General features: G+C 31.6%; 2 protein-coding genes across 4 annotated transcripts in view; one reads left to right on the top strand and one right to left on the bottom strand.

The window, feature by feature from the left end:
* Nucleotides 1-872: 872 nt before the first annotated feature.
* Nucleotides 873-27,312, bottom strand: LOC140040872 (rab-3A-interacting protein-like). Of its 2 annotated transcripts, none has more exons than XM_072087121.1 (10): nucleotides 27,181-27,312; nucleotides 11,604-11,813; nucleotides 10,918-11,047; nucleotides 7,570-7,656; nucleotides 7,399-7,476; nucleotides 6,681-6,944; nucleotides 5,768-5,976; nucleotides 4,578-4,677; nucleotides 4,020-4,086; nucleotides 873-3,845 (listed from the first exon to the last, which is right to left on the bottom strand). In XM_072087121.1, exons 2-10 carry the CDS (start codon nucleotides 11,753-11,755, stop codon nucleotides 3,778-3,780), a joined length of 1,155 nt encoding a protein of 384 aa, XP_071943222.1. In that variant the 5' UTR covers nucleotides 11,756-11,813; nucleotides 27,181-27,312; the 3' UTR covers nucleotides 873-3,777. The 2 variants fall into 2 exon arrangements, with proteins under 2 accessions (XP_071943222.1, XP_071943223.1); XM_072087122.1 differs by lacking the exon at nucleotides 27,181-27,312 and adding an exon at nucleotides 14,206-14,442.
* LOC140040870 (uncharacterized) overlaps nucleotides 12,804-27,312 on the top strand; it is a 229,755-nt gene continuing 215,246 nt past the window's right edge. Inside the window, exon 1 of one of the 2 annotated variants that reach the window (XM_072087119.1) lies at nucleotides 12,804-12,814. The gene's annotated coding sequence lies outside the window, so the exon portion shown is untranslated. The remainder of the gene's footprint in view (nucleotides 12,815-27,312) is intronic. The other variant, XM_072087120.1, reaches the window with a different exon arrangement.

Raw genomic sequence — 27,312 nt, 5'->3', positions numbered from 1 at the left:
CAGCTTTGTTTTAAGATCGGATCCACTAGTCGATCACACCCAGTAGACTACCGCTTTGATTTTACAATCATTTGGGAAATTATCGCACTTATCTCACACAGCCAAGAGTAGGTGTAATGATCAATTAAGTTTCAATTTTTTCATTATTTCTGGTTCACCGTACATTTACAGTGAATCTTTTATTGACGCTTTATCACATCATATGGAAAAATAGACAATAAAACAGAATTCTGTACTTTAGGTATTTTATTTACAATATAAAATACACAGATATTCAATTATAGAGGTAACATTTAATATTTATAAATTAATTTTACTTTGATTAATAAAACATACTGATGATAATCCAAAGAGTCAAAAGCACTGCACAATTGATTGGAAGCCACCAACATTGACAATTCACAGTTATGATCACTATACTATGCACACTGTTCTGATAGCATCTACAACTATCCAGATTTCAGAAATATGAAATGGTTATAATTCCTTTCACAACCGTTTTTTTATATTTCTGTTTACGCTCACCCCGGGATGCTCACACTACAATATTTTCACAAAAAACAGAAAATAAAATCTTCTTGTCGTTGTTGGTGCCTTGTATAATTAGCAGTGTTTTTTAATAAATTGACAGTGTTACTCTTATAAACATAGATATATCTTGTAAACATTTATTTATAAATTTACATACATAATTTCATACATTAACGGTCTATATAAAAGTATCCATCCCTCCCAAACCCTTCCCCACCCCCAGACCCCACCCCAACTCTCTATGGAAGAATGTGAATCATCAATGAACAAAGGGTCACATGTTGATTAGTACTATGCCTAGTGACGATTAAGGTATAGACCTATAAATAAATAAATATCTAATTTATAGGTCCATGATTAAGGTATGGGAGGACAGGTGTAGAATACAGGCTAAGAACAATCAATGTTCTCATACTAATTTTAATAGATGTACTGAGTAAAATGTAATTTAAAAACAAGATAATTTCTATACATTTGTAATTTAGAACAAGATAATTACCATACATTTCAGGTATACTAAATACAAGATAAATATACCACATATATATATGAATATATATAAATCCAAAGGTAAATTACTGAAAAAAATGACAATGCTGTGGGTATCAGTGGCTGGATCTCAATGGAGATACAAAAATAAAAAGCGAATCAAAACGATAAAGTAAACAGCCAGAAAAGTTAGCAGAGCTTTCGGGCAACACTAGCCCTTCATCAGTGCAAGTGAGGGAATTGAATGAATATATATATAAAGCTCTGTCTACACTATCAAATTTTGTGTGAAAAAAAAGTGATGTGCCAAATATGGACATCACTACCGTATTTGGGCATCACACATTTTTTTTTGTCAAATTAGTTTGATAGTGTCGTTGACAAAGCTTGAACCGCTAAATACAAGATACAAAAGAAAGACTTCAATCAGCAGAAATGGAACTTGAAGGTCGGGAATGCCTCCAAATAACTTGTTATTAATCATGCTTATTTTATGAGGACATAAACACCTTTTCTATGCAAATCAAACTAATTTTCGTGCACATATTTAAATTATTACCTCCGCCAAGGAGGTTATGTTTTCACCCCTGTATGTTTGTGTGTGTGTTTGTGTGTGTGTCTGTGAACAGCCTGGAGGCCACAGTTTTTATCCGATTCTCACCAAATTTGGCAACAATGATCTATGCCCCAAAAGCTCGGACGAGTTCGAATTTGAGGGGAAAAGGTCATAGGTCAAGGTCACAACTAACAAAAAACTATTTTACTGCCTAGAGACCACAGTTTTTATCCGATTCTCACCAAACTTAGCCACAATGATCAATGACACATCATATAATTGTGGTTACATTTTGAAGGGTCAGGGTCAAAGATCAAGGTCCACAAAAAACCAACAAAAAAAAAAATAAAAAAAAAATAATAAAAACTTGAACCAGAGATCTTAACTGTGAGAGGCTGGATACATAACCATTACACCACACTGTCATCCACAACTTTGTAGTGTGCAGTTAACATATTTACACTTAGAACTAATAAAAAAAAATGTAAAAAAAAAATATTCAGGGGGAATTTTATGTAGGGGAATTTTACAGTAGGGGGAGGTTTGTACTCTCGGAGTACCCTCTAGTATTATTTATATTATTATTAAATTATGTTCCCTTTTCCCTATTAAAATACATAGACCTGGCCCACGCTATGAGGACCTTTTTAGTTGTTCCCTTTAATAGAGTTAACTATACTAAGGATGGTGTTGTCCATAGATTTCCCCTTACCCCCCCCCCCCCCCCTTTTATATAATAATTTAGTTAATAATAATCCTTCTATTGATATTTTCTATTTAAGCCTTAGATTACATTTACTCAATTTTCAAACATCATTTGTCATTTGCTTGTTGACCTTTCTAAATACCGAGCGTTCATTTACCCTTAATTAAAAAAATTATATCTGTTTTTAAATGTTACCATTTTTTGCCTTTCTTTCTGTTGTATTCTCGTTGCTTCTATTTTTTTAAAAATATATATTTATATTGTGTCTTATAAGGCATTCTGTTATTGGCCTTTAGCTGTTGGATGTGAAATAAAATAAATATCGGGTGGCTTTCGGTTTTCATGAATGTCTGACTAAATGTTTCAGTTCTGTGGTGCCTGCAGCATATTCCATGTGCTTAAAAATATCATAAGCATATCAAGATAAATATGATTTTCAAAATACAATCGCCATTATGTATAAACCCAGTCAATCTAATTTAAAACAATAAATATTCACTCCATGATAAATATGATTGTTGATTATTGAAATATAATTAATATATACACCCACCCATGCTAACCACAGACCTGCCAACTCACTTGATTTTGTCTGGTGTCACCTGATTTTAAGATAAATCTCCAGTTTACCCAATTCAATGTAATTTTCACCTGATTTTACCATAATTTTCTCCTAATACAACTGGTTTTATGAACTTCCTACAAAATACTCCAATTTATGAATAAATTTGATTGATTTTGATTGTTATTGTTGTGTAATGCATTCATATTTTGCTAACTTCACGACAATTATAAACAAAAAGATAATTTAAAAATCACCAGACAACTATCCAACAGGTAGAGGGCAGCAAATATTGTTTGTCTTGGGTTTTTCTTGTATCTTGCATTGTTATCAGGTTAATCTTGAAATTTGTTTTTAATTCTCCGAATTTCTTTAACAACGTCTAGAAATTCACCAGATTTCTTTAATGCAGGGGTGGCAGTGGCAGATCTCTAACCAACTCCAGGCTACCATGTTGGAACCAGCAGCAGATCCAGGAATTTGAGATAATATCAGACAAGAGTCTAATTCATGCCAATAATGCTAAATATCATGAACTATCTGTTATAATTATTTTCGGGACTAATTGACATACCTGAAAGACGACCATAATAAAAGTGAACATTCACTAAAGCTCTGTCTAGTTTGACAAAAAAAGTGTTATGACGGTGCCCAAATATGGTAGCTATAAGCTTAATATGGTAGTGATATGACATCATCATGTCCATATATGAACGTTTTTAACATACACTAAAAATGATTGTAAATGGAGGAAGACACATTTATAGTAGCTTGATAGAATGACCTGATAACATCACCAAGTAACACCCACCCTCTGTGAACTTTGACCTCTTGGCAAGAGAAACAAATACATATCAAAGAGTCATTCTTAACATCTTTATACTGGATTTAAGTCATCTTGTTGTTCTGTATCTCAATCATCCGACATTGAATTTATAAACTCAACTTCGCCAACGCAATTTCCTTTCGGAGCCGTACTATTTCCCAGTACATGTCAATTGCTGTAAAAAATAAGAGTATAATAAATATTATTGATTATTGAAAGTCGAAATTCGTCTAAGTTGTTGTTTTCTTAGGTTCAAATATTCAAAGTCAAAGTCACAAATCATGCAACATCATGCCAAAAAATGTTCTTACTATTATAAACCATGTGGTTTCAAATTAAAAAAACTTACTTTCACTTTTAACAAGACCTTGTTGTATGTAACGTAAATAGGTAAAACAATTGCATACGGCAGTAATCTGAAAAAAAATATGTAAATATGTATTTAAAAAAAGCTTATGTATCTTCTGTATTTTTTATATTAATTTTTCAACTAAAGCATTGGTAATTGATTGGTTGAACACAATATTGTTAAATAGTACAATAAGGAAATACATAACATGAAATAATACATAGTGAAATAGTACTGTATGTAACCAAAGTGCAATAGTACAATTGTATAGTGCAGTACAGTATAGTGAATAGTATATACAGCAAAATAGTTCATATAGTGAAATTGTACTGTATGTAATGAAAGTGCAATAGTACATACAATGAAATAGTATACTGTATAGTGAATAGTTTATACAGCAAAATAGTTCATATATTGAAATCGTACTGTATGTAATGAAAGTGCAATAGTACATACAATGAAATAGTATATACTGTATAGTGAATAGTTTATACAGAACATAAACTGAAGTTAAATTAGTACTTTAAATGAAAAAAAAGGTGTATTAGAATTACTCACTCTATTTCTTGCTGACGTAGAAACATCGCACCATTTATCAGGATCTTCCAACTTTAAACGATATTTACAAACACGATTCTCAGAGGTCAAAGCACACATTCTGTAAATAAATTAATAAAAGGGTAACATGGATGAATGGTGGTAGATCTTTACAGATGAGGACTATAAATCATAGGTTCAGTGTACACAATATTTCTCCTTTTTGCTTCTTTGTCTATTTATTTGACCAGCATAAAATCAATAATATAAATCTATATGTATATAATAAAAAAAAAAGAGATACTGGGCAGGGGCAGCTTAAGCAAAATACATTGCTGTAACTCAAATGAGTCGGCTACTCCTCATATAAATTTTAAAAATGTCATAAAAATTTGTCAATAAAATAAAATTAGTCTATAAATAAAATAAATAAGAAAAAAGTTAAGAGTTGGGCAGGTTAGATCGAAGAGAACGCAAGAAGGATTTAAAGTTGAGAACAAACTCATCATTTGGTAAAGTAGTCCACAGTAATCCTTCTTGCGTTCTCTTCGATCTAAACAGCCCGACTCTTAAAGTCAGGCTGGTGTACACTTTAAAGAACCCAGTACATCTTTTGAGATGAGTAGTGGGGTTACCCTGGTGTACTATAGTTCACACAGCCACTGTCACACACAACCACTACTTAAAGTAGGCCTTCTAGTTCCATAATAATCAATATTTTGATTGCGGAACTTGAAGACGAAGAATACATTATATAGACATGGCAACATACTACAGTAAACCTCCTATTTAGAGACATAACAAAGTGTGTCATAGGAATTACCGGTCCATCATCTCTCGTACAAATAGATTTCAAACAGCTTTTATCCAGCTGCCATTCGGGCACTGAATTCTTGTCAGTAAACCGTACAAGAGTGCTGTGACACTTTTTAATTGTTTGTTTTGTTAGTTTTTGATTTATCTGTGTTTGTATCTCAAAGCAAACATAATTTCTATGTATATTTTATATGCAAAAGACAATACATGGAAGTAATTTTCCACTAATGAATAAATGAATATGATGAGTTGGCTGAAGTGTTTATACATTGACCCTCATCTATTTCACAAGAAAGTACCCCTATAGGGGTGTCCCTTTAATAAAGTTGTCCCATGAAAAATGTTGTCCCAAATGCTGAGTTTTACTTTATTCCTAATAATTTTTAATTTCTTACTTTTTTGTGTTTGGTGAACCATGAATTGGTTCTATACATAATGAGTTGTTTAGGACGCATTTTTGGACCATTTCAGTGAGGGCGTTGTTCGGGAATGTCAAACACGGTTGCACATCTTCAAGCTGTATACGTTTCATGAACGCACTTTCCATGGACAATGACGGTGATTTCTTCCACGTTTCAAACTCATGTAATGTTACTGGATCCGCCTTTAAAAAATGGTAGCAATTATTAATTAATTTATTAATTATTAATTAGCTATTAGCGTTTGTTTCTTCCATTTTTGAAGTTTTTTGTTAGCCTACGTAGCCTACTAAAAATAATTAAAAGACATGTCTTTGCAAATATACTGCAGTAATCATCTAATCAAGATGGCATCCAAAAAAGCTGCCATTTCGTACCACAAATATAGTTTTTGTTCATAAATTTAATAAATACATTATTATAATCATATCAGGATTTGGGCTGGAACATATAATATTAATATTCTGTCAAATATACAGATAAAAATTAGTTTAGAACCCGCCCCATAGTGCTGCCTCCTGGATCCACTCCTAGTGTTTCATGAAAATTTATATTGAGTGATAACTGAAGATTATCTTCCAAATAAAGTACAAATTTTGTGTATTAATTTATACTATTATTTATATTGCACTGAAAAGATATTTTTTTAGCCAAGAAGAAAGACGGAAGAATTAACACGGTGACACCCCTCCAAGACAGTGGTATAGTCTGTGAGCCGTGCCCTCACATGGGCAGCCTTGCCCATCATTTAACACGTTCCAATATGATATCACTGTCTTGTCTGAAGTGTTCATATCAATTCTTTTCGAGTTATGTTCTCTCTTCAGGTTCATCCAGGTAAGTAGGCATGATATAACCTATAATGATCATATCAAAGCATTCCTGTCACCTCTTTTAGCTCCTGTACTGTTGAGTTGTTAATAGCTGCTGGACTGCTGTTACTTCGTTCCAGCGGTGTATCAAGCAATGCTGGATTCCTCCAATGGTGACTATACATACTCATCTGTTGACTGATGATTGGATTCTGTGGCTTGTGTCGTTTCAATATGCTTATAGATTTCTTCGGTGATTGTGTCGGAGGTAATGGCATACTGGGTGTTGATGTCAGGACCATTGCTTTGAGGGCAGTGACCTCTGCTTGCAGTACATCAATCTGTAAAGAGATTACCAAAAATCGATAATAAAATGTTAAATAAATGCATGCACCTTCAATATAAACAAAATAGTTAAACCTCTAAAAAATGTTTAAATGAAGCTACTATGCCATATTGAATTAAATGTTCCTTTAAAGAAAGACTATATGCAGTGTGCCGTTAGAAATGACTTGCCTGAGTAATGCGATTTTAGCAGAGGAGCTAAGGCTAGAGATGTCAAAGACATGATTCTATCAGGTCTAGGCTGATACAAAATACTGTTAAAATTAAAGTCTCTATTGTACTGTCATGTCAGAAAACTGGTAATATGATTATTTTAGTCTCCAGTTCTGTCGAGCGAGTCAAATGGCTGAGCATTTAAGGCAGGGGTGCCATTTACCATACCCACCCAAATGGTGCTTACTGGAATTGTTTTATAAACTACCAGATTTTTTAGAATGTCATCATTATTACCTTTCCCTGGGCTTCCTTTAGAATCTTCTCTGCCTCAGCTTGCTTTAGATTGGCTTCTCTTACCATAGCATGGGCTTCCTGCAGAATAAAATATCGAGAAAATAAAGTCTATTCGTGATTAAACTCAAGTAGTTTAAATACGATATTACAGCACTTTAAAGAAATCCCTACCACAAACAAACTGGCGGTTAACTCTTCAATTTCATGGTCCATCTTTTCCCGTATAAGAGCAACTTCCTCATCCTTTAACTCTAGTGCCTGTAAGAGAATGCATAGTGTCATAAAAATAGTTGTGTAATATTATTGTAAAATCAAGATTCTCAACCCAAATGCTGGTGAGTGAATACATCTTGTGACAAATGTCAATTATAGTTGGTTGTTTTAGCTTATTTATTTAATTATAATTGTATGTGTTATCTATTGTTTAGGGCCTGAACTTGATTAGCTGTATTTTTTAATGTTAAATAGGTTATGGTTTATTTTGGGTTTAATAAAGATTTACAGTGAAAATTAAATACTTGATAATATAATATAATATGTGAAGATACTTTCTTAATAGATATCAGGTAATACCTGGTATTCAGAAATTAAGGTGCTGTACTCAGTTGTCTAGGGAGTAGGTTACACACTCTCTCTAGATTTCAGTAGTCTATATTGATTTATTCAATATTTCATTCTATCAAATTATATTAGAATTGGGTACTTCTTTAAGGTAACACTTACAAAGATGCTATTGTATACACTTCAATAAAAATTACGATGGACGTTAAATTTTTCTGATAAATAAACAGTAATAAATATAAACAGTGAGGTACACTATATATATTATACTCTTTGGTTCAACCACCTTTTGTTGTAAGATTACATCTATAGAGATTAATACATTTTGATCAACGAGTTGTATTTAATGCTGATGGCGCTCTAAAGATTGTTATATCAAACTTTGATATTGATCGCTAAAATAGATAACTATTCAAGGACTGAAAAATTAAAATTAACACTCTTTGTTGATAATAAACAATGCTACTTTTATTTACTTTTAATAGTGAAGTAGTAGTACTCAAAGTGCACAGCTAAAAATGACATCTCTGTAAGAACTACTTTTTGACAAACTATTATTAATTTTAATAGTGTTCTGCTTTATGAAGTTATTATATTTTTTTAAAAAGAGAAAATCAACCACATAGAGAAAACACTATTATGGAAAAATAAGACAAAATCTGGAAGGTTGACAAAGATATTTTATCTAGTTCACTAGTATAGTATTTATATCGTTCCCGTTTTTTAAGTGTTGAGGGCCTCATGCATGTCAGCCCCGGATGTTTTGAATCACCCTGATTAAACAAAATTTAATAAATAAATGAATGGGTTATAGATATTACAAATTTCCCCACTTTAAATTACTTTTAGTACAGAAATTTAAAATTTAAAATCAAGACTCAAACACAAAAGGCTCAATATTATATCCACGTTTTAAAACCGAGTCAACGCAATATGAATATGTTCATATGGTCTTATCATTAATATGTATGATGCAGATCTCAGGAGGATACAAATAATACATATACCATTAGCATTGGCTATTTCTTTCTGCTACAGCAACTCCTACTTAAGTGGAAAGATGAAGTGTGCATTACATTAAATATTTATCAGAAAAAAACATTTTTAAATATCACGCAAAAGACCCGACAGATATGGTAAAAATACAAATTTATATAAGTATTAAATTAAGTAGAATTGTGTCTATATTTCTGTGTTATTTTTATTGTAAATTCACAAAAGAAGGAGGTTGCTGTTTTTCTCTGCACACATGTCACACATACCATTTACAATAAAAGAATAAAATTACACTATTGAAAACTAGTTTGGAGACAAACTTCAAGGTTAGGAACCAATTTTAATAAGTGAACAGTTTATGTTGAGCATATTATAATAAAGGCAATATATTAAGTACAGTGAAACCTCTATGGGGACAGAACCCAACAAAGTGTTCATAAGGTATGTTGGCTATTAGTGTTAGAACATGTTGTCCCTTGTTTGTTTCACAGGATAATGTCCCCTTAAAGGGGGTGTCTCAAAGGAAAAGTCATACAGTATGTGTGATATGTACCGTATATCCTTTGGTATAATCCAACCCCCTAGCACACAAAACCAAGACTAAACCTGGGGAAACCATGTTTCAGAAAAACAATGATTGGTAAACGTTTCTTGTAAAAATCATCTGAAAAACCTACATCCAGACCAAAAGTCAATACTGGGACTATGCACAGGGATATGCCTGTTTGTGAAATCAGACATAAAGTAGGTAGTGGGATTAGATCCGAATTGAGATTGGGATAAAGTATTTATTTATTTTATTATATCAATCCATTGTGTGGGCGATAAGCATTTTTAGTAAACAAACTTTTAAAAGATTGGTGTATTAAAGTATAACATGTTTGCAGATAGATGTTCGTAATTCATTTCGTTCCAGGACGTAAAGGGTAATACAGGAAATGACAACGGAAATAGCCGTATCATACATAGTTTCCACAATCATTTAAAACACTATGATAAGATGGTCAGAAAGGTTATACTAACATCTGTGTAGCAACAATTTCATTATTATATAAATGTTATGTTGTCATGATTTTTTCTTAAAGATAAAGTTTATCACAATAAAACACCTATTAAGGGGACACTTTTAGGACCCTTAATGGGGTTGGCCTTGTGTTAAAACAAACAGTTATTGTCGTTTGTACGTCCATAGGAAAGTGTCCTTTTAATAATTGTGTCCTCTGAATAGAGGTGTCCCAAAGAAGCCGTTCTACTGTATACCTAAAAAGCAGTAAAAAAACAGAAAAAAATGTTTTCTTCCATTTGATTTAATAATTAATTAATATCAATGTCAGTATCTTATTTTTAAAATCTATGCATTTAATATGTCTATTAATATCTAAAGTAAACTAATAAATTGGTCTATGTATACTGTACTTGTAAACAATTGAATCATTTGGTTTTAGTTTCATAAATTCCCCAAATATTTCCCGTGGAAAAAACTTCAATAAACTTAGCTAATAATACTTGAACAATAAAATAGAATGTAAAAACAATAAATTGTGCTTTAGGTTTATGCTCATATTGTAGCTAGGTCATCATGTCATATTTGTTATATCCTTCATAAAAAAAATCTATATATTGTTTAACCATGGAGTTATAACTCCATGGTTTAACTGTATGACAAAAATATCAACATCATAAAAAAACATCATTCAATCCATCTACAGTTAACCAAATATGAATATGTTCATTAAAAATTGATATACTGATCTCTCACTAAAAAATATTTTGTAATTAGTAAAAATAGTAGTAGTAATAACTTAAATCTGTCTGTAAGTGGCGATGACTCGCTGTTGGTATGAAGAATTGAAATAAAGAAATAAAATAAATAAATATTTATTTAAATATTATAATACAATAATAAGAAAATGTCTGATAATACACTAATTTATGCGGATTTCATTAATTCATATACGTTACCTGTTGTGCACTGCGGAGTTCCTCTTTTACACGTTCAAAAGCATGGTTCTTGGCGTCCATTACCGACGCGGCGCTACCTAATCTTTGTCGAAAGCGATTTTCCATTTCATAATTCTCATAATCTTGATCACTGAAATCATATGGTAGAATTTCATAATAATTTTGTAAACACTAAACAATTGTTATAATATTAAAAATGAAACTTTTCTTATCTTACAACTCAAAGGTATACTGTATATGGTTATCAATACAATCACAATAGTTTCACCAAGCGCTATGGTTGAGACATTCGATTCCCATTTGGACGCAACGCAACGATGTAGATAAAAATAACTTTGTGTTTCTCAAGTGTGAACCGACAATATACAGAAGCACACAATGGTGTTAACATAAAAGTGTTGACAATTGCGACAATCTACAGAAAAGCAAATCAGTTTAAAACACAGCAATGCAAAGCCCTGTCTACACTATCAAACTTTATGTGACAAAAAAATGTGATGTGCCCATATATGGACATGATGATGTCATATCACTACCATATTTGGGTATATCACTACCATACTTGGGTACAACACATGTTTTGTCAAACTAGTTTAGTAGTGTAGACAAAGCTTTAGGCAGCTAGAGAAACTGTACAATGCATATTTAAAGAATATTTCTTTTATTCATGTTAATAATAATAATACCTTTCTGTCTTCTCTTGTTCTTCCGTTGTGTCGTTACAGTTTTTATCTACATATGACTCATCTGTAATGTTTTTCACCGTTGTAATCGAGTCACTATGACTATTTGAAAATGAAGCCTGGAGTTGAAGCACAACTGGTGACGTGTCCACCATGGTGATAAAACTTTTGACAACCAGCAAGGTTGAAACCTGCAACTATGTCTTCATTCACCTATAAAATATAACAAACAGATAATAAAAATGTTGCTAAATATTTATAATGCTTTCACTTTACAATTGGGGAGCCAAGAATGACAATCAAACTATGTGATGTTAAGTACATTTTGTGAGCGAATATAGGGGCATGTGTCCTCGCTCCCCACCTCGACACAGGTTTGATGGTTTCTAGGTCCAGGCAATGACACATTGATTGAATTGACCTAGGTAATCGCAAATCAAAAGCTTCCTATTAATAATGGTATGTAGGAAACTTAGTGCTTAAATTTCTTTCATTGCATCACTCCTTATGTTTTATTGTTTTTGGTGAAACTTATGTTGCTCAGTATAAAAAGTTCAGTTTGATTGTGGATATAGAGTGTGCTAATCCTTTTCATTCTATCAGTGAAAAGAACACATTACATAATGTATTAAATTGCATTTTGATAACGAGCTAACACTCAAAACTGAGAAAACTATCAAAGCAGTAACAAGTACAAGTTTGTATGTATGTCATGCTGCTCAAAGAAAAATAACAGCAATGATTACAATTACACGCTTCAATCGCTCCTTGTTGATGTGTCATATGCCAGTTTATCAAGGTAAGTAGCTCAGTAACTAATCTCACTCTGGCAACTGCTATTTATCTTTATTCTGAAATGTAGTAAACATGATTGAAAACTCCATATTGGCAAAAAAAAAAGAGGAAAATTACAATCATTTTGAAGTAATTGTTTCACATAAATTTCTATTTTGTATACAAATAACCCTGACATTACACCAATTAAGTCTCCATTGGTCCAATATATAGCTGAAGGCAACGATTGTCACAGCAAGTTGTGCAATTTCAGGATATGCGGTATTACATTTAATGCTTACAACATTAACTTCTGTTTTATTGATAAACGTCAAATGCCAAAGTTCCTAGAATAATGCTAAAGCTATTGACCACATGTGTGTACAACACAAAGTGGAAGTAAATAACATAAACATGATTTTTTTGTTATGGTTGTTACATAATACTTTGTATTTCTTCATTTTTATATGTGGACATAAATTAAATAAAAGTTGAATTGAATTTAGTTAAAAACGCAAGAAAAATGCACATTTTCACATGCTCATCTCATGGAATAAAGTAGTAAAGGGTTTTGCACAAAATAGGAAAAATCGCTATTCAAGCCACTGGGTTGTCAAAGGCCTCTGTGAAAAAGTGGTCAGGTTGAAACCATACTAACTATACTGGTGGCTACGGCCCTGCAACTAGATCCTTCATTAGTTTTAGGTAAGTGCCAGTTACAGCTTCACTTTAGGTTTGTTGAAGAATCCAATATACTACATATATCCTGGTACAGTAAACAATGGTTGACACAATTAGTTATACTGTATAACCTAGAAAATACTACACTATAATGTCAAGCCTATGCCATGGATTATATTGATTTATGTACACATTGTTATGTATTTATACTGACAATTAGGTGCTTTATCAGTTGGTAGACTTTACACTCTTTATAGTCTTACATGTTGATATCAATAAATGTGTCTAGTTTTTTCAATTAGTTAATCTGTTCTATATTTTTTATTAGGTATAATTTTAGCCAATACCATCCCATAAAACAGATAATGAACTTCTATCTCAAATCCTATGGTGATTTTGTGAAAGGTTTTGTATCAGGAAAATATAGAAAATGTATCCAACCAATGGCCATATTATTCACCATTTTAAAATGCAAAAACTCCAAAGTGAATACAACTTAAGTAACTGTCTAATTGACTTAAGTGAAAAAGTATGATTGTCGATTAGTAATAGTAGACACCATTGGTGATATAATTACTATAAATAGAATTCACTTTCTGTTGTACAATCAGGTTTACAATTGAGACATAAATATAAAAAGTTTAGTTTTGTTATTAGACACTATACTAAGTTGAATAACATTTTCTAATACCACAGTATTATACTGTAGTTACTGAAGTAACTATATTTTGTTAGCATTTTAACTTGTTTATGTAAAAATAAAAATAATAATAATATTTAGCAATAAGATTCAGCCCTTACTCAAAACTTTGTATTATAGATGGCAATCTATCATTCGTGGAATCAAAAGTAATTATCTTTTTTTCTTAGGAATGACATAGATATCCAAGATCAATTGTACTTAAATATACCCTAAAATATTTACATTATTCTTATTAACTTAAAAAAAAAAAATTAAAATCGAAACCAATTTAATACAATAAGTTGAAAACAGTTTAAAAAAAATTATAATACGTAATAGACATCCAATACCTATATCAAGGGACACCCTATTTAGGGGAACATTTGTGTTTAGTCCAGAAGTTGTCCCTTTAATAAAGAGTCTTGTATATCATAATCAATGTATAAACAAAACTACTAAAATACTTACTGAAGTTATCAACAGCTACCAATCAATGGCCACAACTATAGCGACTTTCAAGCTTCCTAACGCAGCTGCAATGTACGAAAGGAAGTGAACAAGTTTCCTAAGATTGTAATACCAACGAAGGTCAAATGTCAAGGTATATGCAACAAGAAAAAGCAGTTTTTTAATTCCCAGAATTTAAAAATATGATGCAATATTAACTTTGTAAAAAGTAGGCCTACTATATAAAAAATTGACAAAATTATATAAGCCATATTTTTTATATAAAAAAAATGTAAATTTTATGGTTTTATTCCTGTTGAATCATCCAAAAGAAAAAAAAAGAAAATTAAAAAAATATATCAAATCGAATCCATTTAAAATTGTTAAAATGTCTGAATCAAAATATGGGGGAATTTTTTTTTAAAAGCTGGCCATTTATTAGTACTATTAAATATTCAATTAACCTGTGCTTAGGACGAAATAACCAACACCACATGATACAAAATAAACCAATCAAATGGTAAGGATTATTTAGGTTAGTTATCAACTACAGTACATAGTTATACTACAAACCAATTAAATACTGTGAATAAGATTTACTGTGTACAGTTGCCATCTTTGCATTTCTATGGAGGGCAAAAAGGGCAAAACACTATAAAATATAAACTATATTACTGTTCAAAAGAATAGACGATTGTCCTGTAAAGCATAATGTGTCATTGTACAGTACATGTTGAATAACACTTTTCGAACAAGAAAGAAGATTATTTGTTATTATCTGGTCATTATAATAGTAATTGTAAAGATTCAAATTGTTCGCACGGTTATTTAAAAATTTCAATAGAAATAAATTAAACACAATAATTTAGCTGTTTATTTTTTCAATACATTTTATCTAGTTTATTCCTTTCAACAAAACATTAACAAACAAGGAATTCGGGAGTTGCGATCTCTGCCAGGAGTAAAAAGTGAAAAAGGATCCAGAATCATGATAAAGAATCCTTCAAACATTCATTGGGTCTACATTCCTTTATTGTGAGCATACTTGGGAACTTATGAAATACTTAAAATGGTCTGAAAAATTCTCTAATTTATTTAGTCAAAAATTAATTGTGTTCATTTTAAAAATTGTAAATAAATGTGTTTATGTTTTTTTTTCAATTCTTATCAGCTGATGACCTGAAATACTTTCTAAAACAAATTTGTTAATATCATTATCAAATCTAGGCTAATACAGAATGGTACAGTTATACTGATTTACAGAAGTAACCTATCCTATTGCCAACAGTGGAGTACCACAAGTTTAAACCAACTACTGATTTATATAACCTTGGTGTTGAAAATTAGAAAACCATAAACATTCACTCAACCACAGGAAATTACATACATAAACAACAATGACAAACACATTTAAAATAAATATTTACAATACCTATAATATGAATATTATATTACCTTTAATTACAGTACATGGCACATTATTTACTGAACTTGTGTTGTTGAAATTGGACTAATTGTGGTCTGCAACTTGCAAGTTTGTGATGTAAATCTCATAACCTTGGACATTCTAGGGGTCAAACTCAATGGTCATCTCATTGGTCAAGGAGTTTTATCAGTGTTAAAGGCTTTATCAAAGCCTTGTACTGTACCACAGTGGTCTATTTGGTAAGCTTTATTGGGCTATTTAACTTTGATAGATATGATGATGATATGGTACAATGAAAGGAATTTGACAAACATGGTGAGATCTGATACAAGTCAAAGACCTGTTACCATCTGAAAACCACAGCGGAAGTCTCCTGACATGCAGATCCAGCATAGACTGGAGACTTATTATTATTAAGCGAGTGGCCAAGCGGTTAAGACAGTGGAACAGATTACATAGACATAACATCGGCAAGGGTTCGAGGCTTACTCGCTCCATGGTTCTGGTGGTGGAACGAGTCCAGTGTACACATAGCTCATGTGCACTTTAAAGAACCTAGTACATCTTTCGAGACGAGTAGGGGGTTAGCCGGGTGTACTAGTCCACACAAACACAGCCACTGTCACACACAGCCACTGTGCAATTGAGACTGGACCGTTTTAGAGGTGTTTACCACCTGTTGGTCCCGATTCTTCACAAACAATGTGTTAGTGAGAAGTCGAATAAATAAAATAAAAATAAATTGTGGTTGTGTGCGAGGGCTTTAATCCAGATCTCTTCCGTTTGCAGTTAAAATGTAAACATAAACTTAAGGATTATTTAAAATTTTTTCTACTGCATTTAATTTGTAAAACATCTGCAAAACAATGGTATTGTGCAATCTACAGTATGTAAACAACATCACTTGAGTGAAACTTCAGCTGTGAATTTTACCTAATTTAAAAAAAATGTAGGTATGATACCATGTACTCAAAACAATGCATTAACGTTAGGGTTATTTAATCAATCACGACGTCATGGACCCGTCGAACGATAGCTTGTTGTGGCTGTAGTGTCTACCAGTATGGTTAATAAGGTCTCAACCTGACCACTTTTTCATAGAGGTCTTTGACAAGACTGTGGCTTGAAGTTTTTTCTCTTTTCGTGCGATCATCGAACCACTTTATTTCACTGCTTGTGATTGGTTAACTCACTTACATCCCACCTCGTCGTTGTGTTGCGATCGAGTGTAAACACAAGCGTTATATGCATGGTAATAAAAAATCCAAATGAACATTTCTTATTAAAGCTAAAATTAAATGTGTTTTGTGAATATCTCTACTGCATTTTTAGCGAAATGCTTTTTTAAACCACTATACGCGGTATATCACTATATAACTGTATGGTATTACTTGGCATTGGTCCTATTTCTACTACCACTGAAAAAACAATTTCATTCACACTTATACTTGATTTTCTTTGCATTAGAAACAATTAGACCCTCGATATTGACAATTTACCAGTAATTTCCTCATACTATCCAAGATTAAAAATTACCTTGTTGAAAATAAAGCAAGCATTCTCCACAAGGCCAAAACTGTTATCATTTCAATTTTCTTCTCATTACAGAAATTTACAGCTTCAAGGCAAAAGTTGAAGAATCAACATTTAAATTTTGACATTTTGATTGAAATAATAAATTTAGTATATTTGAACAACTTAATAAGAATTGGTAATAGAATAATAATTTAATACTGTTTTGAAATTCACTGAGGTTATCTTGTCATAGGTGAAGTCCTGATTGACTGCATGCATGCGCAACATAGATTGATACATCCTCATTGTCAAATACAGTTGAAAGTTAATGAAAAATAAACACCATCTTAATTTTTTTAATGTAATATCATTATCAGTACATCAGTTTCAATTTCATTCTGATTTCTTTCTTTCATTTTATTTGCAGACATTAATTTACTATGTTTTTGTCTATGACATTGACAGTTGAAATGTTTATCCCTTTTTCCAGAATAGAAATTACACAAGAATGACCACTGACAGATTTAAAGTGGAGAGAATGTGTTCATTGGTCAATGTCTATTATGATATTAAGACAAAAGGCGACAAAAAAAATCAATTTTATATATATATATATATTTTTTGTTTATTTATTTAGCATTACACCTTTAGATCGGTGGCACACTAAGCACAAAGGTGCATCCTTCACAAATAACAATATAAAATATAACAATTAAATAATTTACATACAGAAAAGTATAATGAGAAAAAAAACTATCAACCCCTACCCTATCTCCCACCAATTTTAATCGACAAACTGTACAGTAGATACAGTAATTACACAAATGAATAAAAAAACAAAATAAAGTAAAAGTGTGTTAATTATTTTGATCCTATAAAATATTCACAAGATAGCCTCCAAAGAGGTTACAATATTATTTGATTTTACAGATGGCCATTGAGACTGGAAGGAAACTGTTTATGGAGTCAATGATAGGCCCAGAAGAAAATTAAGGAAATAAATTGTAATTTGGACAAAAGAGAATTAAACTATTGTAAAATATTCACAAGATGAAAGCAAGAGATATAGCATTTTTATTTAATTTTAAAGATGTACTGTCTTCCAAAAACATGAAAAATAAAATCACACTTTGAATACGTTATTTTGTAGTTTTAAAAAAGTTAATCACTTCTGTTGAAAAAAATAATGAAAAAAATAATATTTTCACTTATAAAATGAAAAAATAAGTGGTTAAATGCAACCAAAAACGAATGGGTAAATTTTTGTTTTCAATCAATTTTTTTGGTCAAAGTGAACAACTACAGTATGTGACATTAAAATGGCATAGTCAACAAAAAACAAAAACAAGAAATGAATTCAAAAATTATTTTTCAGGAGGATATTTTTAAAGGCAAAAATACAAAAAGCATAGTGTTCTATTTTGTCCATACATTATGTTTATAGTACACTTTTTATTGTTACAGAATCTATCAAAACTCTATAGACTATAGAATGTTGTCATTTCTATTTACCAGCCATTAGCATTCCAGTAGCGTAATACACTTGCCAATCGCTCCACTAATAGGCACCCCTGGGGGAATTCCTGCTAGGACTATGATCATTTAATATGCAACAATATCACACATTAGCATAACATTCCTTATATTTCAAATTATCATAGGAACGACAATAACCAACTTTCTCATTTCTAAATGCCACACAGTTAATTTATTCAAACTATTGAAATGGAATACTAAATATAAAACTGTTTTTGTCAAACAAACTTAATAATTTAATACATTTTATTACAATAAAACTGTTATTTTTCAAATTAAATTATTATTATTATTATTTTATTTATATAGCGCTTTTCCAAATTAGTGTAAAATGATCAAAGCGCTTTACATCAGCACACCCAACAATGAGTTACTTCTTAGGAAATAGATGTGTTTTGAGGGCTTTTTAAAATTTTAAAACTGTGGTTTGTTTCCGGATCACAGACAGGAGTTCATTCCACATCACCGGTCCAAATTTTAAGAAAGTATTATTTCCAGAGGTCCGCTTTTCGAGACAGTGATCCAATCTAGTGCGATCTATCTCGGACCTCAGGCATCTCATAAATAATTACTTTTATTGAAATACCGTATTTTGGAAGAACGGTTATTTTCTTGCCAAAAAATAAGTTTTTAAAAATCGCAATTGGTTCAGGTCTTCTTCATCATAATCATCAAATAACTTTTTTTCCCAATTGTTTGCAATCTTTTATAAAACTATTTTAAAGTTTCCTTTTTTTCAACAGAAACTATATATTATAATATAAGAAACAAATAATATAAAAATTGTTGTTAATTAAAAATATTATTAAAAATTATATTGTAATTTTGGTCAGAATGTTTTCACTGTAATATTATCATAGATCATATCTGGCAAGATTTGGATAAAAACTGTGACCTCTAGGCTGGTCACAAACAAACAAATATACAGGGGTGAAAACATAATAACCTAGAAGGTAAACTTCTAGGCCATCTCAAATAGGCAGAGGCAAAAACTTTAACATTATTTAAAGCTAATGTACTATGCAAATACCATGCAAGCAACCAAAGCAAACTTTGTGTTGAATTATATAGACAGATGCAGAAGTCGAAGGTCAATTTTTATGCTCATTCAAAGACATAATTCATCTGACTAATTCATATTTATAGTTTTATTTTATGCACTGCTTCATATACTGTAGACTTGCCCTAATAAGTCTGTATTCTATTGTCTTAATAGTTATACAGTAGTCCATCATCGATTTTTGTCTGAAAAGCTCAAGAATGTGTCAAAATATATTTTTGCCAAAAAGTTGAAATACATTCAAGAGCCTAGACTACATGTACTTTAAGACAAGTAATAAAAGAACAAATTTTTACTGGAGATCAATGAAAGATTTCATATTTTAAACAAAGAAATCAATATTTCAATTTATTAGTTTGGCGTTATGGGGATGGGACAAGGACTAGTGTATGAGAGGCATGGGTTCGAGACATGTGCCTGTGTAAAAATGTTTAAAAAAGTGGCAAAAAATGAAATAAATTCTTCGCGTCAGTAAGTATATTTTTAAAATTCAATGAATTTAGTTCAGTAGCACTTGTATCGGAACATTTCTAATTTTATTATTCAATTAAATAAAGTAGCACAAATGGAAAGATCAATACATATTAAATTCTATTAAAAGGGTTGATATTACATAGCATGCCTTCTCTCGATTTATGACATATCTATTGCTTGGTTATTATTTTTATTGTTAAAATTAAACATAAAACTAAAAAGATTTTAGAGAGGAAACTTTTATTAGGGTTATACAAGGTTTGAACTTAGTACCCAGTAAATAAACAGGGCCAATGACCTCAAGACCATAATGTCGATCTGAAAGATATGACTGGTAATATAACACTGTACTTTGCTACCAGAATTGGGCTAGCCCTGTAAACATACTGTCCAAGCAGTGAAGATCTCCATTGGAGGATCCAGTATTTTATAATAGGGGTCTAAGGGTCTGAATATTTTAAAATTTAGTTCTGCCTGCCAACTTTTTCAGTGTCCAACGCATGAGACATTATATTAAAGTTGTACACTGTAGAACCAACCCTCTATCTTATTTTAACTCAAAATAATCGCGAAACACACTCTCTATGTTTAATTTTTCGACGAATAGAGTTGCCTTTCCTGTAAAATACAGATAAAATTCATAAAATACAAATAAACATAGGCCTAGGCTAATAAATTATGCTCAAATGAATTAAATAATGTACAGTCCTAGGCTATTTTCCTTAAAAATAGGCAAGTTAAATTTCAAAATAAAGTTTTTTCGGAATATTTTTATGAATATTTAAAAACCACATACATGCGATGCATAACAAAAGGGCCCTCATAAGTGAGACTCGCATATTATGCATATATATATAGGTATATGCTGAAGTTAAAGACCCCTTCCCTACCTGTTTTAGATCTAATTTAAGATCACAAACTATATTTAATGTAAAAATAATACTATATGGTCCTATTCCGATAAATTTTTTCGTCTTTAAACGGTTAAAAATGTGAAAAACAAGTCGATTCTAATAATTATAGCAGCCCGCTATAAATACCAAAATGCATTGCGCACAATGAATCTGAAATGAAGAATAACTATTCAAAAAAATATCAAAATTTACTTAAATACTAGTTATACAAAGAAGGCAAGCGTGTCTGAAACCCCCTTTTCGAGACATTTACTCTATTAAAAGGAACGTAAAAAGTGGATTTAACTCCAGTCATTTATTTATTTTGTAATTTTTTTAGGCCATTTGGTCCTCCAATTCTCGTCCGCCACTAAACTTCTTTCTCCCAATGTCATGTTCAGGAAGACATCTCATTGATTGAATGCTTCTCCATGAATTTTTTACCATACACCTCTATATATACTTTAACATGACTAGGTACTATATTGTACAAAGCACAATTAGTTGAACTTTTCCACCAGAATTGGGTTATCCCTCTTCTAAACCAACAATACATTTAGGTATAATTCAACCATGACTCATTTCAACACCTGATTGACTTTTGTGTGAAATTACCTATGAACAGGCACTTTCTCATGTGGAAATTTTGACAAGAGGTAGGTGATTGACATCATATCAAAACTCCTAATACGGTCATTGAAAAACACCCATATACAAACAAATGCGTCAAAGATCATATAATAAAGGTATTAGCGCACAATGGATCTAGGATTTTATATTGAATTGTTTGTATGAGTAAAAAACATCTGACATTTATCACATGTTTAATAAAAAATAACTTTTACTATCATGTTAATCGTTTTAAAAGTTCAAATTTTTAATTCTGTGAACGAACATTTTTCAGAAAATTTAAATCTAGTTGTTTTCTCCTACTGTACTGACATAGGTCATTTATTGTCAAACTATTTACAGTACCTGAAATCAAATATCGGGTTGTAAAATGATGACTTGAAATAAAAAAATGGCAAACATTGGATAAAAATAACAAACACTTTTAATTTTGTTATAGATTCTAACATAGGAAAGCAGTTTGACCAGAGAAGAGTAATTTTACTATTCACTGGTTTGACAATAAACAACCTATTCTATGTGAGTGCAAAAAAAGCAACATAAGAACGCCGAACTAAATAAACAACATAAGAATGCCGAACTAATGGAGACTTAATTATTAATAATTTAATTAATAATTTTTATAATTCATCCGCAAACATTATTCTACTTTATCAAGCAGTAATAATTAGATTAAATAAAATCATAAATATCAACACTTTTAAGAACGATTTTTTTTTCCCATTCGCATTTGCCAACAAACGATGCCCACTACAGGTCGGAGTTTGGTCGCATATTATGCACAATGTTTACAAAAAGCTGAAGCATGCAATAATATACTTCCAACTATTGAAATGGAGAAAATAATACATATCACATGACACAAATCAACCAATCAAATGACACATAGGTTTTTAATAAAAAGTATAACCAGATTATATATCAAATATACTGTACTGTTGACCTCAACTATTATTATGAACCCAAAAGATCAGGAACTATTGGTACCAAGTGATAACACCATACAGTATGATAAGGTGCAATATTTGATCAGGACACACTTTGATAGCGGAAATATGCCAGTATAATACTACGCTAACTGTCATAAAGACCATCTCTATTTAATCAACCATTTTTTTCATTAATTTTACACGTTAAAATTACCAATATTTTAACTTTAAATTTCATTGGTTTGGTTTTAAATTATTTATATTTATGTTTTTTAACCCTGTTGATGGTGTCTTATCACTAAGCATGGTTCCCACTAGAACGCAGCGCAGCGACGTATCAACAAGTGGGAACCGATGACGCAACAGTGCTGCAAACATCGCTACGTGTAAATCAAATCAGTTTGATTTCACGCAACAAACACAAGGCAAGAAAACTCATACTTAGTACAGCGAGTAGCCAAGTACGTGGGGTGAACCAGTAAATAAAATGTTTTAACCTCTGTTGGGGTGGCTTTTTCTCATTCTCACAGATTTCCTCATCTTTATCATTTTTTAAATTATTTTTCAGTAGGTCACTGGGTAGTTAAGAATGTGTTTATATGAAAATTATTATCTATTTCTCATCTTATAAATTTATTTTTAATGGAATGTTTGTTATCATATTTCAACAGAAATCATTGGGTTTTCCTGCTAATAGTATGCTATTCGTTATTACAGCCGGGCGCACAGATTTTGCTGGGTGGAAAAGATTAATTAGGGTTAGTTCACAACAGTATTAAGTGGTTAGGTTGATTATTTTAGTGATTAATTGTTATTTATGGGCCAAATCGTTTGAAAACCAAAAAAAGTGCTTAAGAAATGAGGTTTCAAAGTTAGTTTTGTAGGCATAAAATGCACATGAGGAAATCAGGAACTTAAAAAAAAAAAATTCCCCTGAAAAGGAACATACAGATGATCTTCTGACAGTTCAAACATGAAAAGTAGAACACAATTCAAAAGGGAAGTACATTTAACGACCCTGTAAATACTTTTTATTTGGATTTCACAAACAGTCAACATTCGATACAATGCTCTTTCAACCGACAGTAGTCACTCCATACTCGAACCACAATTCTTAAATCGTTCATGCATAAAATCAAAACAGAAGCTTTACTTCAAATTGTTAACCAACCTGTCATCAAAAAGCCAATTTAAATACAATGAAAAAAGAATATAAACCAAAAATCCCACTTAATTATATTGCTATATTTAGAGGAAATTGATATTAAATTATAATAAAAGGGTTAGCTTTTATTTTTGTTATGGTCATGATGATATACAGTAATTTTGTGCCAATAAGCATATTTGGGCTATTATGTAAACATATTACTTGTACAGAAGATCTTTCTATTGGAAAATGTAATAGTTAAGTTTCCACACCATACTTTTGTGGACAATTTGAAATAAAGTCCCCACCAAATATTAATAAAAAGTTATTAATTTTCTAATGAATCAATTATTTTTAATTAACTTACTTAGCTAAAACCTTAAGTAACAGCTATTTAGTGTGCAACACAACCAATTATAGTACATTTTCTGACAATTTTACCGTTATTTTCATTCCATTGTAAATTTCTCCATAATTTGCAGCACAAAGGTCCCATCTCAATATTGACCAACTATCAACTTCAAAATAAGATATTTCGCAATCTATAGCGTCGCGGTTGTCGCAGCAATGATTTAATTTCGATATTGATTAGGAGGTTAAAATCAATCAAATATAACCTCAATACAGTAGGTGACACCTTCAGAATTTAATTTTGATTCTTACCACTACGGCATACATAATTAAGTTGTGATGTTTAGAATTTGTTACAAAAATATTTCTTATTGATGACTATAGATAAATCGAATATTACAGTACATATTTATACAAATTTAATTAATTAATTATTATTATATAACATCTAAATAGATTCCTGTCATTTGATTGGATGATTGTGGGTCAAATAAGTGCACTATTTCCACTCTCAATTTATTTCTGTACAGTCAACTCTCCCAATACCGGACTCTCCCAAAACCGGAATTCACGAAAAACCGGACTTTTTTGGAGGGCCCAATTTGTCCCTATTCTAAATGTACTGTAATTTATTATGAAAACCGGAATACCCAATTCCGGAATCCGGACAAATTATGAAGTACAAAACACGAAAATTAGCGTCTGAAAACCGGACTGACGGTTAAAAAACTCCAAATATTTACGAAAACAACGTAACATCGTCGTCGCTGACTCGGATTCACTACATTCACAATGTACAAAAGCTTTTAACCATACCCTCACCATGCATGAAGTGCGCGACGTTTCGCGGTACGATCAAATAATGTTGCCATGGAGCACTACACTGTGATTGACAGGTCAGTTCATTGTTAACCCACGAGGCGGCAATTGCTTTGTTGCGTATCGAACTGCGGTGGGCTTTTTCACATCGAAGCGCTATGTCTTAATGTCTATTGTTTTTAGCAGGGAGTTGTTAACAACTCCCTGTTTTTTAGCATATGAATTGTTTTTTAATAAAGTTAAATTTACATTCCTGTGTCTTTGTTTTGTTTAAATTATTGTTAAATTCACAATTGCAATAGGACTTTAAAAAGGAATGTTTCACTAAAAACGGGACTAAAAATGTGCATCATTATAAATTTGGAAATCATTATGGCAAAACGTAAACGGAATGAACTTGACTTAACTAGTGTTAATAAACTTTGAAATGTTACCAATTAATTATTGTGTCATTATTGCTTGGCTCGTTTACCTAATCAATTTTCATCATTGCTATCAAATTACGTCAAAATAAAGGAGCTTAAAAAACATGTGGTCTAGGTGTGGGCGTTTTTATTTGATTATGACACCTCTGCACATGCGCATCAATCAAAGCCCTTCACCCATGCTGCTGCTGCTAGCTAGCTCACGAAAAACAATAAACAGACCGAAATTATGTTCACCGTACGTACGTACGTAGGCCTTTTTGCCGTTAAAAACACATTGAGAAACAATAATTTACTATTGTAACATGTTTTATTGGTACAGTAAATAATGTAACTTTTAAAAAAGGTAAATTGAATTACTGTAGCTTAATATTAATAAAGTAGGCCTAGGCCTATCAGTATTTATTTAATTAAAACTAGATTGACACAATCATAGCCTAGCCTAGGCCTTCCCTACGCTAGGAGACCGTACCGGGCAGCATTCGGTGACAACGTGATGACTTTAAAAATATGTTTTCAGGAAACCGGACTTTCGAAAAACCGGAAAATATATGCCCGCCCAAGGGTGTCCGGTATTGGGAGAGTTGACTGTATTTATATTTTTGACGGTAGAAGACCTAACGACGCGAAAGTAAATCTTTCACATCATCAATATATTTGTACCATCGCACTTGTACAGTATACTATATTATTTCTTATTAAATAAAATCAATCAACAAATGCTGAATTGTGTATATCAAAACCAGGACAGCTATGACATAACACAGTATCTGTGAGCCCAGTTTAAACGGAAGCTCAGACTGGATTAAGGGTTGCACTTCCATGCACGCTGATCCCCAGCAGTGATGGTGTATCCCCATACTCCGGTTTGGGTGCTAGCTTGGTGTTTTTGTCTTTTTGTTCTCTTCCTTTTGTTTTCCACTCTTTTCTCTTATTATCTATTATTATTATTCTTATTAAAGCTCCTTGGTCACTTCAATGTAATTTTCAATCACAGACCAGAAAATCTAACTATTAAATATAAACATTAGTTGCTTGACCTTGTATTGGTATTTTATTTATTTCAAATTTAAAAGAAAGGTTTAAGTTTAATCTAAGGTCATACTAAAGTACTTTTACCACTTTTTTTTGTTTAATTCTTATATTACTGTAGCATGTGTAAAGAATAAATATATCATTCAACAAATTTGTTTGGTTTTGACACCAATTATGACACCTAAATTCAGGGGATGTATTGATAAACTTATTTACTTACCAATTATTTATGTTATAATATACAGTATATAATTGACACATAGATTTCGAGAATCATACGTATGCATGATCAAATTTCAGGATTGGAGAACTTTGCAGGCCTTGTCATGACACATAATTATCGCTATACTACTGTTTTCCCTTTCCAGTCAAGCTAATATAGACTTTGTTGAGGGGAGGGAGAGGGAGTAGGGAGAGGAAGGGGGAGAGGAAGAGGGGGAGGGTGGTTGCGGGGTGGTCATTGTACTCAGATCATTCATCAACTTTAGGTACATAAAGCACTGGAGCATGAACTAAACCAACCACAACTAGGCTATGGTAATAATACAGTTAATAATAATAGTAGTTGTAAAACCGTCGAAAGCTAGTCTCACAGGATCTCCTGTCTCATCAGCGTACGGCAGATGCAATGTGATACCTGGATGGATCGTACCAGGTAAACAAAAAGTCACATTCAACCACCAGCAAAGAAACTGAAAAAGTACCGTACAGGAACTTAAACCATAATAATTCCAAAATAGAGATGTATAAACTTACCTGCACGTGATTACGATGAAGGAAGCTAGCCAACGATACCGAATAAATGAGATGACAATGTTTATCAGCAAGCAAATTAAAGAAATACTACTAGACAAGAGAACCGTGTTTACGTACTTTTGACATCAAACA

Source organism: Antedon mediterranea, chromosome 2 (assembly GCF_964355755.1).
Source record: "Antedon mediterranea chromosome 2, ecAntMedi1.1, whole genome shotgun sequence".
Taxonomy (NCBI): Eukaryota; Metazoa; Echinodermata; class Crinoidea; order Comatulida; family Antedonidae; genus Antedon; species Antedon mediterranea.
The sequence above is the reverse complement of the archived record's forward strand: the minus strand, read 5'-3'. Positions and strand labels throughout refer to the sequence as shown.